Source organism: Plodia interpunctella, chromosome 7 (genome assembly GCF_027563975.2).
Source record: "Plodia interpunctella isolate USDA-ARS_2022_Savannah chromosome 7, ilPloInte3.2, whole genome shotgun sequence".
Taxonomy (NCBI): domain Eukaryota; kingdom Metazoa; phylum Arthropoda; class Insecta; order Lepidoptera; family Pyralidae; genus Plodia; species Plodia interpunctella.
The window spans coordinates 1,120,203-1,136,392 of NC_071300.1; the positions used below are offsets into that span (position 1 = coordinate 1,120,203).

General features: G+C 36.2%; 1 protein-coding gene across 6 annotated transcripts in view; it reads left to right on the forward strand.

Moving 5' to 3' along the window:
• Positions 1-16,190, forward strand: part of LOC128671356 (fatty-acid amide hydrolase 2-A-like) — a 35,664-nt gene that overhangs the window by 7,606 nt on the left and 11,868 nt on the right. For 3 of the 6 annotated variants that reach the window (XM_053747769.2, XM_053747767.2, XM_053747771.2), the window contains 2 exons: positions 11,115-11,283; positions 14,113-14,338. In XM_053747769.2, coding sequence (XP_053603744.1) covers positions 11,116-11,283; positions 14,113-14,338 — 394 coding nt within the window. In that variant the 5' untranslated portion in view covers position 11,115. Of the gene's footprint in view, positions 1-646; positions 787-11,114; positions 11,284-14,112; positions 14,339-16,190 lie in introns of those variants that run through there. The other 3 variants (XM_053747772.1, XM_053747773.2, XM_053747768.1) reach the window with 2 other exon arrangements.

Below are 16,190 nucleotides of genomic sequence, written 5' to 3' on the forward strand. Positions count from 1 at the left end.
GGAAAAAGAATTTGGGTAACAGGATTTATTCTTAGACTTTATGAGATAAAATATAGCCTATAGCAATCTTAGACAATGTAAGGTGCATTGTCTAATGGTGAAAGATTTTTTTTAAATCGGTTCGGTAGATTCTGAGATTACCCGCCTCAAACATACAAACTCACAAACGCTTACCTCTTTATAATAATAGTATAGACCACAGACTTATATCAAGTTTGTGCTTATAACGCAAATTTACGAAAAGACCAGATCCCAAATTAACTTGAAAACGGTGTGGACGAAGAAGAAGGAAATATTTATTTATTATTATTTATTAAAACTTTATAAAACTCATAACATAATATGTGTATCCCTTTGTATGTTATTGTGGAAAATTTGTTTGTAGATCTAAATCTCGCGAATTTTATAGTAATGCATTTTTGTAAATGGCTTCCGTATGCAAAAAATGCCTGTGAAAGTCTAGTTTCTCGATAAATGTTTGACTTTAAACTGAAACGGCGATTGGCAACCCTGCTGGATCGAGCCTCGTAGCTTTCAATTTTCCTCTCAGTTTTCCGACTCAACACTATTCTGCTCAGTGCCCGTCCCACCTCCACGCGAAGCGCTCGACTGTCGGCTATCGACGCATCTACACTTTTACGTCCATGTATTCGCGCACTTTTATCGATTCACATTCAATTAATTTTATTTCGTGAGTCTTGTGACGTCTTGTTGAATATTTTTTCGATCGAAACTTCAACTTCTGTATTTCCGTTCGTGTCGTTTGTTGTGAAAAACATACTTCAGGTAAGTTAAGCTAAGCGTGTTTTAAGTAGAAAACATAAACAACTTTATCTAACTGCTTTATTTGGTACTAAGCCGTTGGAAATTTGTTACGTTTCAACACGCACTTTTGGTGAACCATATTTGTATATCGAATAGTTTAAATTGTTATTATTTACTCTCAAACTTGGGAATAACCAATTGAAATTACCCCCTGAACTTGGCACCGACTTCTATTCAAGCAGTTTCATTCATTCCACTCAAAATCTTGAAATGTCTTAGTAAGGTAAGGAAGGAAAAGAGCGCAGCGTACGGTCCTGTAGAAGTGCTCTGTAAACGTAAAAGATATCCGACGGAAGATCTTTACAAAGAGACCGGAGTTTTCACAGTGCGTCAACTTTATATACTAAGTTATTAACCCATAAATCGATCCTTTCCGCTAGCAACTACGAATTTTTTGTATCTCGGAAGAGTTTTTAGGATTAGGTTTTCCAATCTAAGGTCTCTTTGTGTTATTTATTTCATGATTTTGAGTGTCATGGAAGTAGGTAGTACCCGGCCGGGCTTCGCATGCTAACAGGTTGTTTTGTACGTTTAAACCTTCGTTGATAAATTGTCTAAATATCAGTGAAAACTGTATCAATAGAAAACTGTATCAAACCAACGTTTGAAAGAAGAAAATTTAGAAACAGCATAGACGCGGCGGGCCACTTTATTTTATACTAGCTGCGCTCCGGAGCTTCGCTTCCGTTGGAATTTCGGGATAATAAGTACCCTATGTGTTATTCCAGGTTATATTCTACCCGTGTGCCAAATTTCATTACAATCGGCCCGGTAGATTTTGCGTGAAAAAGTAACAAACAAACATACATAAATACATCGTCACAAACTTTCGCATTTATAATGTTTGTGGGACTATGTAGTGATTATTGTATGTTATATGAATAAAGTAAAAGTTAATCTTGAATTTAAATTTTTCTTTATTCTAGATTTTGTGTTAGTTTTAGTCTAAAAAACGTTATTTGACCTTATTTACTTATAAATACTAAAGTCCATTAAGAGATTAAAAGATAAAATGAAAAATGATTTGATAAGATTCCGGATTGTCTGGAAACCATAGTGCGTCCTATTATCTCACAATACTTAGTACTTCGGACATAACATTTTATTTCTAATTACCCTTGGATCAATACCTCTACAATCAAATGGAATTTGTGACTTTTATTTTAAGATATTGAAGATATATAATGTTCTTATCTTTAAAAAAGTCGTCACCATAAAGTCTGTTTTTATCTCATTTCAATCCCTTTGAATGGTACGCGGAAAAAGGAATGAATATCTATGTGAAAGCTTGCATCTATAGGTCTTTACTTCATTTTCCCGGGCAGGTGCTTTTCATAAGCTCAGACCGAGAGCTTTGATGGGAGTCAACGAACTTCGTCGTCTGGTGGAACGACCTCTAGTCATAGACGATTTACTCCCTAGTTTCTTCCCAAAAAGTCTAGCTTTAACCACATGAATTGATATATGTACCCCTAGGGTTCCCAGGTGGCATGTCAGTAGTTTTAGCTCTCTGCCATGGAAACGGAAAATTTGGAATTGTTGCGAGTTTGTATGTTTGAGCCGGGTAATCTCCGAAACTACCGATCCGATCTCAAAAATTCTTTCACCATTAGATTATATTGTCCATGATTGCTATAGGCTATATTTTATCTCAAAATTTACACTAGATCGAAGCCCCGGGCAACATCAATTAGTCGTAATCACAAAGAATTATTAAATGATTACATTCATCTAATTAGTTTCGTATTTTTTATAGGTGGATACTGCATTCTGGCGTATGTATCATAAAATATCACTGACAATAATGTCAGGGATTTTGTCAGGAAGACTTAATTTCGGATATTAACTCTATTTGCGCCGGCCTTTTTGGTAGAAACTGGGAAAACACTGAGCGTAAATCCACTAATACTTCTAATCGATTACATAGTATGATCGGCTGTTTTTTACAACGGTTTAAAAAGGGTGGTTTAAGTTTGATGTGTTCTTTCGCGTAACTTGATGTTTTGATTATTTTTCTCGCTGAGTCCGAATGGCTATTAAAATGGTGTACGATCAGTATGTGGCCACGCTGATCGCTCTGTCGTTCGCCCTGTTCAATGCCTCCGTTGTGCATGACGTGGGGCAGTTAGGATAGTGAACAGGTGAACCCATGATTGTACAATACCACACTAACACAAAGTTAATGGAAAAATTCAATTTGACTTGGTTTTCGTGACATTTCAATTATTTTATTTTAATTTTATTGCGCAACATTACAAAATAATACTTGGGCTTCACGATATATGGCATTCTCTACCAGTCAACCATAACATCAAACAATATCATTGTGATGAAACTACTGGATCTGAAATTAAATGTATGTATGTATAATATGTATGTATGAAGTGGTGGTGGTGTAATGGTTAAGACGCCCGCCTGTGGATCGAAAGGTCCCAGGTTCGAATCCTACTCGTGCCACTGAGTCTGTATACCAATCTGACTCATGTATAGTAGTTTTCATAGACCACCACTTGCTTCCGACAAAGGAAAAACATCTTGAGGAAACCTGCACACTGGTTGATTATTAACTTGTGTGTGAAATGGAGAAGGCAATGGCAAACCTCTCCATTACTAATGCCAATAAAGTTGTTACGTGTGTTTAAGTCCACGTAATTACCACGACCCTCAGCCATGAGGAATACGACTATGAAGAGTATATAATGTATAAAAAGGCCTCATAACATAAAATAACTAATAAATAATAAGATGAATACCAGAGTGATATCCACCAATGTGGGAAAATAAATTCCCATAGTCCACTAGTGGGAAATAACAGTTCAACATCAAATTAGATGTCTTCGTTATTATCGTCGCCTGCAATAGTCCAGTCATACTTTCGAACCTTATTCCTAGGAAATAGAATTCAAAAGTATTACTGGACTTTTGCAGGCGACCGTACATAAAGTCTCGTTTTTCTAATTCTGATAAATTTAATTTTTTATTGCTCCAAACTGCGAGTGAAAGTTGAAATATCTGCATATATAACGCCCCTACTGTTAGATAAGCAATGTACTTATGTAATACATTATTAGCATATTATTTGGGCAAATAATATTTCTATTTATAGAGAGGTTACGTTGACCAGTGGTACCAGAATACCAAGAAGTAAATTCATGAAGCAGGCCACATAAGTATATTATATATCAATCTGACTCGTATATATATTTAACACACGTGCTTTTTAACTAATTTTGAAAATAATCGAATCGTATAATATCAAATATAATCAAAATTTGTATAATAGCGGTTTTCATAAATCGCCACTTGCTTCCGGAAAAGGTTAAACATCGTGAAGAATCCAGTCTTAAGACTGTCATGTTCACTAGTTTGTATGCGACAACTGCCAAGTATCGTAAAACTCGTGTCAGATGCCTTCAGGCGAATTTGACACCACTGTTAGCAATACGAAAGACGACTACATAAAGACATCTTGTTATTCTGTAAATAAACGATTTCTTGTGATCACTCAATAATGTATATAAACATCATTTTCACAAGCAATTGTAAATTCAACACAATACAAGGACACAATTTAACTCCATATTGAGATAAGGAATTCCGAACCTATTTAGGGTTCCTCAAAAAGAGAAAACGTAACCCTTATAAGGATCACTCAGTTATGACAAAAAGACACAGAATACAATCGTATCTCCGGTTTTTAATGGCTCTTGCAGCTAATAGTGATACAATTAAATTAAATGTTTTTTTTTTCTAATATAGCTAGTAATACATATAGCTACGTTAATAAATTGCACTAGACCTGAGGTACAAAAATATAAAAATAATTTTTATTAAACGGGAAATCTTGGAAATACATACTGCGCTATTAGTGTTCAGTCCATTTGTGCGTAATCTGATCAACTTTCCCGACGAAACAATATGGCTGCCGTACAAGAGCCCAATCTACGACTGTACAGGCGAATATTCAATTAATTTTAGTGAGCTAATGTGCTGTCGGCCGTACCTGGCTGGAAGTTGAAGGTCGAAATTTACATAACGCCGAATCCCTTGTGCCCTATCATAACGGTGCTATCGGCATTTCACAAAAACAAAAGAATGCAATTGTAGGCTTGATTGCTATTGATTTTCCGTCACTGGACAATATCAATGGATCTTTATACTTTGAAGAAACGTATGAATCTTTCATTTTTCCGACATAATGGTCTTTATGTTGCGTCCATGCAATTAGTAGGTACTCCGACGAAGTACTTACTAAATACATAGTTGCGTCATGATATTTTCTTTTTCATTTATTTATTTAACAGTTTATTTAACGACCTCGGTGGCGCAGTGGTAAAGTTCTTGCCACTGAACAGATAGGTATGATCCCCGGGCGGTTCATGATGGAAAATGATCTTTTTCTGATTGGCCCGGGTCTTGGTTGTTTATCTATATATGTATTTGTTATAAAATATAGTATCGTTGAGTTAGTATCCCACCACACAAGTCTCGAACTTATTTTGGGGCTAGCTCCATCTGTGTGATTTGTCCTAATATATTTATTTATTTATGTACACAGATATACAATAAAAATACAGATACAGTAAATAGTAAGTATAAGTATAGAGGTGCAGCTTATTTATTTCTAGTTTCGAGACCAATATTGATACATTTACCGGAAAGCGATAATGGTATATCCATGAAGGAGCAATTAGACTTTTCACTGTCCTTCTAATCTAATTATCCATTTAACATGCTAGTTTCGTAAATATTTGGTCAGCTGTTTTATTGTCAGGAAACCTTGTTCATTACGTAGCAGAAAACGTCTATATGTCAAGAAAATTCAAAAGAGCTCAATTTCTACGCCATTTTGGGCTCCTAGCCACCTTCCGATTCCCTCGTCAATCATGTCATAATATTGCATTGTCATTGGTCATTCGATTTGGAGCAAACCAGCTCAATCGGAAACCGAAAAGTGGGTCCAATTTGACTTGCAATATTTGTTCACAGACAGACAGGTGAAACTAAATGCCGGCTGCCGACGCAAACGAACGTGCATTGTTTAATTTGTATGGGAGCTTTTATTTAGAACCTTGAAAAATTTGCATTGCACGTCAAAACCGGCAAAACGGGCGAACTGTTTTTACTACTTACTCGTGTGTTTGTTTAAGTTTACTTCAATTATACGAAGTAATGGGAATATAATTTGACTGTTTGAATTTGGATGGTATTCACACGATAAGAAAAGAGACAAACAGACTGAAAACGTAGGGTTTCTTCTTACATTTTCTTCGAAACTCCTGCTTCTTCTTGATCATGTCCTCATGATTGAGGGATGTATGTATTATTATCACGCCTATTTCTCATGGACCATATCCAGAGACTAGAGATTTCTACTTGCCACAATCTTGATAAATCTCACTCACGTCCACTTCAGGGACATGACGACCACAATCATCGCCTTTGCCACAAAATTCTCCAAATGATTCTGCCTTGAGCCTGATACGTTTTTGCCTGTTATAAAAAATATTGAATTAGTTTTAATATTACCATAACTTATTTCTTTGGCGACCTCGTTAAGAGATGAAAAGCAATATTTCTGAGTATAATGTTAATAGCTGGTACCTTTAAGGGAATGCGCCCTAATTCCTTTTTTGATTCAAATTCAAATCATTTATTCAGAAATTATACCTTCACAGGCACTTTTTCTCGTCAATTTTTATATTTATAGTTATTTCTCACAAGCTACAAACTACTGGCATTTCGGAACGACCACTGCTGAGAAGAAATGTCGAAAGAAACTGAATAAAGAAATCTGAATAAAGAGGCTAGTAGACTTAGTATCTGCCTACTAACTCTTCAGTCTCATGATTGCGTAGTTGCTTCTATGGCCAAAGAGCGTTGGAACCCAAGGTCCGCTTTCATTTGCACAGTCTCATGTCTTCGACATGCATGACCATTAGCGGATGTATATCCTTGATAGCAATGCCTACAATCATATATTATTGTACAAACCTAATCCCAAATATCCTTAGATGCAAATCAATCAGAAATAACGGAAGGCCTCAAACAAATAATGGAAATGACCTGAGTCAGTAAGCCGAGAAGGTGGGTGCGACGTACGATCAACAGCAGATTAACAAACCCAAATCGTGTGCAAATCGGCCTCTATTGCTGTAGCATAGAGAGCACTATGGGATACTTAACATGCAATTGTCTGTAGACGAGTACGTGTTTATTGGCGTTAATTGGAAAATTACTCAGATTGTTACATTCGGTTTGCATGCATTTCGGTTTATATCGATGAGTGTTACAAAGTAGTCGTTTCATTTCAACAACAGCGTTATACGATTGAGCTTCCTCGCTTTGTCTATGTCCCACTATCGACGATATAAGTTGTTTCGCCTAACATCACTTTCACATTATGATTTCTCTTTTTATATATATAGGTTTTTATTTAATTGTATTGTCATGTCTGTAAAAAATATTTCAAGTTAAATACCTGCATACACCATGGAAATAATGTTAATGCATAAATATTTGATTACAACAATGTTTCCCTGACGACAACAAAAGCTAATATAAAAACAAAAAAACTTATATTAACAATGATTATATGGCTTAGTGCATAATATAAAATCGGCCCTGTAGTTTTTGAGTATATTCATTACAAACCAAAAAAAAAAAAACAAAGAATGAAAAATAAAATCTTTTCTCTATAATATTAATATGGATCAATATCCATGAAACGACAACCAAAATAGTCTCGGTAATTTAACAAAGCTCAAAACTAATACAAATAAAACTAAATTGGACCTGAGCAAACACAGCACTTTGATGTAAAAGTCAACAACCATCTTTGTGGTATGTCATGATTGATAAATAAAGGATAATTTGCACTGACTCGAATCTTCATAAAATCGATTAATCAATTAACATTTATTTGCAAGATTACACACCCTGTGATTACACCAAAAGAAGTTTTATTTTTATGGAATAAGGTTATTGCTAACTATTATGTCAGACTTTTTATTCAACTATCTTAAAGGCAGCTGACATGACTTACCACCATTTACCGCAGTAGTCGCTTACGCAGTGAACTAAACTGTCAACCAGTGTGCAGGTTTCCTCACGTTTTCCTTCATCAGAAGCAAGTGATAATATTTATGTACCTAATTAGCAAGAAATAAATAGGTAGATGAAGCCGTAAAGTAACTATGGTCAGTAGATCTTAGGTTATATTTGCTTTAGTATCGGTTATTAGTTTCACAACACTTGTCCTCGATTACTTGCATGTGGTCTCTTGGGATGTTGCCCATTGCGTGAGCGCATTGCTTAATCTCTCGTGCCACGGGTACTTAACAGCTGTTTTACCCGGGTATTCCAAATTTAAAATTGTTCTCTAGATTTGGCCAACTTATACTGTGGTTTCCTGATGATATGCGTGGTAATGACCTGACTATTAGAATGCTGAAGATGAAAAAAATACACTCAATTTAATTTTATCAAATGTTTGCTTCTAAAAGTTGTGCGACACGTGGGGGCAGAGGCAGACGGGTGGGGAACCAGTTCCGCCATGCTCCCTCTTTCTGAACGGAAAACAAAATAACCCCGCCCCTTTACGTAGCCTATATATCCTTTTCATTGTAGCTGTGTACAATTTGATACACTGGATATACATTTGATTCGTAATACCCAGTTAATCGTTAGTATTTCAACACAACAAACACAACACAACAATTTGAATACAAATAGAGCGCTTGAAAAACATTTTGACTGAACCGAATTGGAAATAAAAATCGACTATTCGCTGTTGAAATAACAGCGTTATTTTCGGTAAGCCGCATAGAAATTGAACTGTCGATCATGTGTAGGGCTTTGTTATGTGCAATCTATCTCACAAATGCGGTATCGGATGAAAACCTATCAAAGCATAGATATCTGAATGATTGAGTTCCACGGAATATGTTTTTATATTGTACTGGTTCACCTTCTGTTCCCATGGGGTTTTAGGCTTTCTTTCTTTAGTATTGACTGTGTAACACTGAGAACACTGGGGACTGTGTAACACTGAGAACACTGGTGACTGTGTAACACTGAGAACACTGGAACTGCTGTCACTTCTTTCTCTTTGTTTCACTGCTAACACTGGTGTCAGATTTTATTCATGACCTTTCACCTGAATTCATGATAACTGACTTTAGGCCCACCTACCAACATCACAGTCGCATACACACTAGTGAATTAAATAATCTACTAGCATACAGGTTTCCTCACGATGTTATCCTTCACAGGAAGCAAATTGAGTCCGAAGAAAACTGTAATGTAAGTCATATTGGGATTAAAACTAATGTGGTACGAATAGCATTCGAACTTGGGACCTTTCGGCCATAGGCCGGCCAACACCGCTACATTCTACGTATTTCTGATAACGTGTATCTGCAAATTCAGTCATCTATGTTCAGTAAATTTTTCCCTCATTGGATATTCCATTGATGGGACGATGATCAAAATAATTTAACGCTTTACTTTCGCTTCTTCTTGTCAAGTCGGATTAGCTATTTGACCACCACGTGGCCACACCTCTAGAAAAATTAAATGTCTGAGGGCAACACTAATGGCTCTGTCAAAGATATTGCAATATTTACGCTGAACTGCACCTATCAAAAAAAAATTGTTAGATGAAAATCAACAGGAGAATGCTACAAGAATTACTAATCACACAAATCAATCACCAAAAGCGTATCATCATCAATATTCGTATTCAGAACATAAACATGGCCGCGAGTCCCGCAATTGCCGAAATAAACTCGCTCTACTTGACCCGCTCGCAGGATTAATGTCCCACGACGCTGCTAAGTGTCCCTGTGTAATGAGGTAATATTTTCCCCCCCGCTGCTTTCCTACCTTTGAGCGTGACGGGTTTATTATGCAGAAAATCTTTTTTTATACAAGTGTACAATGAGCTGTAGCCCTCGGCTCCACTCGTGGCATTAAGTAGCCTTGTTATTCTCCAGCTCCAAATTTATCTACACCAAAAATTAAGAATAAGAATTATTTATTTCCCGAAAAGAATTACATGCATATAAAATAACACACTAGACCAAGCCTGTGTCGTGGGCATCGAGTACAAATCGTTACATTAAACAAACAAAAACGCGACAAAATGGAAAAAATATATATATCTAAATTAATTTAAATTATCCTAACCTAATGCTCCGTATCATCATCATTATTCGCCTACCCTTATCCCACGTGTGGGGTCGGTCGGCCTTCTCCACTTCTCCATAATATGCTATAAATATGGGGTGAACCCAGGTGTGCCCAAGAACGGTAAGAAAAGTGTGTCTATTTTCATAGACCACCACTTTCTTCTGTGAAGGAAAACATCGTGAGGAAACCTGCACACTGGTGGACAGTTTAGTTCGCTAGTGTGTATGCGACTACCTGCCACTAGATGGCGGTAAGTAGTCTTAAAAGTCATGTCAGATGCCTTTAGGCGACTTGAATAAATTCTGACACCAGTGTTAGCAATAACACACTCGATATGACGGATAAACAATTACCTATCCAGGCAAACGGGAATGCGGCCCACTTGACGACGCGTGGTCAAGTAATCTGTGGTGCCCATGGACGCCGGCAACTATGTTACATATTGCCGAATATGAAATAATCATTTCACATACTTTTTTAAGAACTCCATCATGTTCTGGCTTTTCTCTTCTATGACTTAGCCTCCTGTTATCCAGAAGAATAACAACGTCAAAATCATATTGACGTAACAGCTATAAACTTGCAGCAAATCATTCAAAATTCAGAGTAAAATCTATTATTTTATTTAAATTAGGTTTTGATTTTCAAAATGGGTATTTCATATTAAATAAATATAGTAGCGACAAGGATAATTAGGTAAATAGATCTGAATCTATAAACTGTCCATCGTGAAAAAACCACGGCTGTATCTTCACTGAGTATTATTAAATCTGATCACTAAATCGCTTACATAATATAAAACTAAACACTCGGTCTGTTTCCAAGCTTGCTTCTTTTAAACCACACAACGGATTGTGATGCAGTTTTCATTATTATTTAGACAATTTATTCCCGAAGGTTTAAACACATAAATGACCCCGTGCGAAGCCGAGTCAGGTCGCTAGTTTGGCAATAAACTAACCTATAAATGAACCCTTCTATATCTGAACACTAATGCTTTAATAAATCACATTTGAAGAAGGCAAAATTACTATACTCGAAATTATTTTCGCATGTTTTTCTAGCCTGACATTCTGAACGTGTTCTCTTCTCTCCAGGATGGAAGTGGGAGTACGGATTCTGGGAGTAATCCTGCGTATCCTGAACTTACTCTTTGCCCCATTCTTCTGGCTGATGTCCCGCGACCGCCGCCCCTTGCCCCGTCCCCCTCAACCGCTATTGTTGAGGAGCGCTACCAGTTTAGCTGGGGCTGTCAAGAGTGGTGAGGTAAGATAGCTCTGTCTTGCTTATTCTCTTGAACTTACTCGAGGTGTAAAGTTTCAAGAGAGCTATTCCTTTCCTATGTGTTTGGTAACACTTGAAGGCATCTGACATGACTGTTACGATTATTTCCATATGTGGCAGTAGACGCGTATACGCTAGTGAACGAACTAGATCGAGTGCTGGTTTCCTCACGATGTTTCCCTTCGCCGGAAACAAGTGGTGGTCTATTAAAACCACACACATCGACAAACGTAGTAAACTATATCGGTTACTACACATTAGTCAGATTGATATATAAACTCACTAAGCACTTGTAGGATTTGAATCTGGGACCTTTCGATCACAGGTCTTAACCACTAGACACACTTCATCTCATGTATTAATTCACTCTATTCATGTGCCAGTAGGTTTGCCTAAGAATTTCTAGAACCGGTAAGTACATATATCTAAGTAACCCAAGTACCTAGATAAGGCCGATGCCGACTTTATGGAGTGGGCAAATAGGAATTGCATTTACAACGCACTTAATGCAACTGTACTGCTTTTCCGAACGGCCTATTTGTATGGCAATAGTCGTTCAGTTAGCGCAGCTTTCTGTGTGATTTTGTAGAGAATCAACAACGAACGTATCCTACTAATGCGCAAGTTTGTGAGGATGTACGTATTTTTTTCACGTAAAATCTAGTGGACTGATTGTTATGAAATTTGGTACACGGGTTGAATTTAACCTGGAATAACACATGGGGTATTCTATATATTTTTCAATATTATCTATAGCTTAGAGTGCTGTTGATTCTATGATAAATAAAAATAAGATATTTTTATATTTACATGATTCTTTGGCTTTAGAAAAGTTGCTACAGTATACATAAACTTTCCCTCACAGTTTTATTCAAAATTCAAAAATTCTTTATTTTTCTCCACAATCTATAAATACATTAAGAAAGTAAACAATATGTTGCGAATTACATTTAAGATTGTGAGAGACTGGTGCCTAAACTAAGTAGAGCTTGTATCTCAGTACACCAGCCTCTCCCCACTTGGTGTACATTAGTGTCATATTGTTATTAAAAAGTAAAAGTATAAAGAAAAACAATAAAACAACGAAAGGCAATCTATAAACAAATATATAACACAAGAAGAAAAGTTTTTAAATGATTTATGTAATTGCTCAAATTAAGCAATAGGCTGTAACAAATTTTCTGTACAATTATAATCAAGACCTAATATAGTATTTTTTGATAGTCTTTTTACATAAGAATTTACTTTGAAGATGAATTTCCAATGTGCGATTACGATGATGTTTATTTATGTCTACACATATTACCACATATGTATAGATAACTTTTGTAAAACATCAAAATGGCCGATTCTGCAACATTCATTGCATGACCGCCCAATCGGGTCGCCACAGTTTCCCGCCCAAGCCAATTAGCCCTTGGGCCGGCTAATTGTCTGTGCGGCGCTTGTGTCACAAACCATGGACTTGCGAGATGGCTCCTTTAGAGTGATTGTTACACTAGAACGCGTCAATTGCTACTTAACTGTTCTTGCATTGTTCCTGTTCTTGTAACTTTGACATAAAGTTCAGAAAATATTTTCTTAAGTTGACACTTTGCTGAGCCTCGATTTGCTGATTGCTTTCACCGATAATGTCCATACTCTTCTTCTTCATGGTCCGTATTCCTCATGGCTGTGGGTCGTGGTCATTACGTGGAATGAAACACAGACAACAACTTTCTTGGAATTATTTATGGAGTGGTTTGCCATTGCCTTCTCCATTTGACACACAAGTTAATAATAATCAATCAGTGTGCAGGTTTCCTCACGATGATTTCTTTCACCGGTTGGTCGATGAAAACGACTATACATGGGTCATATTGGTATACAAACTAATGGGACACGAGTAGGATTCGAACCTGGGACCTTTCGATCCACAGGCGGGCGTCTTACTATTACACCACCACCGCTATACACAAAATTGTAAATGTGGAAGTGTATTTGTTTGTCCCTTCTGTGTCGTCAATTCGAAGCTTTTAGTTGATTTTTGGAGATAATTAGAGAGCTGGAAAGAGACAAACTCTAGTAGTATAATAATATTAGTTTAAGTCACAGTCTATCATAAGTATCTAAATTTTTTTTATTATTTTAAAACGATTGTCATCGAAAATTCATAACTTGTCCACATCATTCCCAAAAAGGATTGACAAGGTCTGCTGGTCGTAATATCACAGATAAATCTTCAAAATTTTTACCCGGTCTTCGGGATGTCATAGCCGCGAAACATACCAAATAATCCCATTTTGCAATAGACTACAGATGTTTTTACTATAGCACGATTTCAGATGCCGATACAACCACATTCCTTTCGCAATCTAGCGACCGCTTTTTTCCAAAGTTCCTCGAATGCCATTTCACATTTGGTTGCTATTAATTACCTATTTCATTTCTGGTTTCTATTACTAAATCCCTACACCCAGGTGGCTCGTTTAGTTGTAGATTATTCAGTATTACTTCACATTTTGCGGCACATGTATTGCCAGTTTCGAAATGATTAAAGTTCGGTCTACAGGTCGTATGGGTCTTCCTTGGTGTCACAGGAGTCAAATATATGACGTAATTATCGAAAGCTAATGCTAATCGTTGTATTACAGTACCTATTTCATCTAATATGAATGAACGTTCGAAATTTTGCATACATATATTTTGAAGCACGGAGAATGACATAGGACATACCTTACATCCCGGAAATATAACTGGTCCCGTGGGAATTCGCGGGCGAAACCGCGCGGGCAAAAGTTAGTACAACTATATTATTTTATCTCTTAACAGATCACAAGCGAAGGCCTGGTGAGCGCGTACATAGACCACATAAAGACAGTAAATCCGTTGCTCAACGCGGTAGTGGAGGAGCGGTACCGAGCGGCTTTGGAAGACGCCAAGGCTGTTGACAGGAAGATTGAGGAAGCAAAGAGAAATGGCGCTTTGAAACAACTGTTCGAAGGAAGACCTCTTCTGGGCGTGCCGTTTACTGTCAAGGAGAGTTGCTCTCTCAGTGGTAAGTGTTATGGATGTATTGACAAGTTAAATAGAATAGTAATGGCGCTTTGGAACAAGTATTTTGATGTAGACTTTGTTGGGTTATAATTACTAATTAATATTTTCGTGTAATTGCGAGATCAAAAGGAAGATCGCCTTTATTGGATTCCTTGTCGCTATAACTTATTTAAGTCAATATTAACGAACAGTTATTATTGCCAAACGCCAAAAATTAACCACATCGCAGCACGATTGTATGAAATTGAAACGCATGATGTGCTTTAAAATTCTACATAGACACACGTGTGCAGCTCGTGTGTAGCATGTAGCCTTTAACCCTTTTCTCTCAAGAATTGTACAAGTCTAAATTAACGACATTTAACGACTGTTTTGTAGAAAAAAAAACCTCTGCGACCGGAGTTATACATATATTATGCCCGGAGCACGGACATTACTCTTTGTTCCGAGAACGGTAATGAGCGCTTGTAAATAGGTCGCCCATTTTCTTAGCTTGTTATTAGTTTTAACTTATTCAAAATTGCGTTTTTAACATTTTCTATGTTTTTTTTTTGTTCTGGTCTTTGAAAAAAATCTTGGATGCGCCCCTCTTGCTAGCAAGTTTAGTTGTGTTGAAAAGGTGTTTATTTTTTCAATGAAAATTTATAAACTAGATATTACTACTACCATTTACGATCTTAAAGTTAATGTGAATATACCTTTTAGTATACATAAAATAAATAAAAAAGTTATATTGATCTTAGATCAATTATATTATAGACACAAATAAATTAATCATTTAAAATGATCATGTTTTATTATAAATTTCCAGTCGAGAATCTCCGGCGCCAACGAGAATTATTTACAGTTTCTTTGTTTAATATTTTTCATTACCCGTTGCTTATATTCCACCGACAAGAGCGTAGCTATTAAATAAGAAGACCCGTTGCTTCACGTGAAAATCGTTTTCCGCGCACAATTTTCCTTCATGGATCCAGTTTACAAACTCATTATATTAATATGGAATATTTGATGACAAAATGTAGACATACTTTATAAGAACTTTATACTTTATCTTATTCAATACGTGTTCTGAATAATACCGCCCGTATTATGTAAGTATTATTAACGAAAAAAGTTACCAAAGAAAATACTCTTAATTATTTCTCCAGTGAGTAATTTTTATACAGTTTTAATTTATTACTGGCTAGTATTTTATCTCCGTCTTTTAAAAAGCATCGCTAATCATTCGAAACAATGTACTTTGAATCATAATGAGCTTCTTAATTATCTGGCGTCCGTAGCTTCCATTTTCAAGCACCAACGTCACAGTACAGAATTTTTATATCTTTTAAGATCTGAATACACTAGTCTCACAATACTTAATGATGGTAATATTTTATTCTGTTGAAAAAGGTTTGTGATTTATTAAATTTTTGTTTGAGTTTGCGTTTTTAAAACTAAATGATATAGTTAACGTAGAAGGATGTTTACTAATACCTACAACTATAGTGGAATTCCTCGAAGAGTTTTGTTTACCAGTGATGTAATTTGTACGACTTGTAAGTAATGATGTAGTGAACATTAAATAAAGCACTGTTTTAGCGTTTGACGTAGATATTGCCCTGTTTTCAGAAGACATTGTTGAAGTATTTAAATTGTGTTTTATTAAGGTATAATAACACCTGGACATTAACAAGACCTATTTAGACATGAAGATTCTAGGGTTGACATGAAAACAACAATATATTTTTATCTGGATAGGGACCAACACTGTTCAAATGAGTTTCTTTCGTCATTTCTTCTCAGCAGTGGTCGTTCCGAAATGCCAGTAGTTTGTAGCTTGTGAGAAATAACTATAAATATAAAGATTG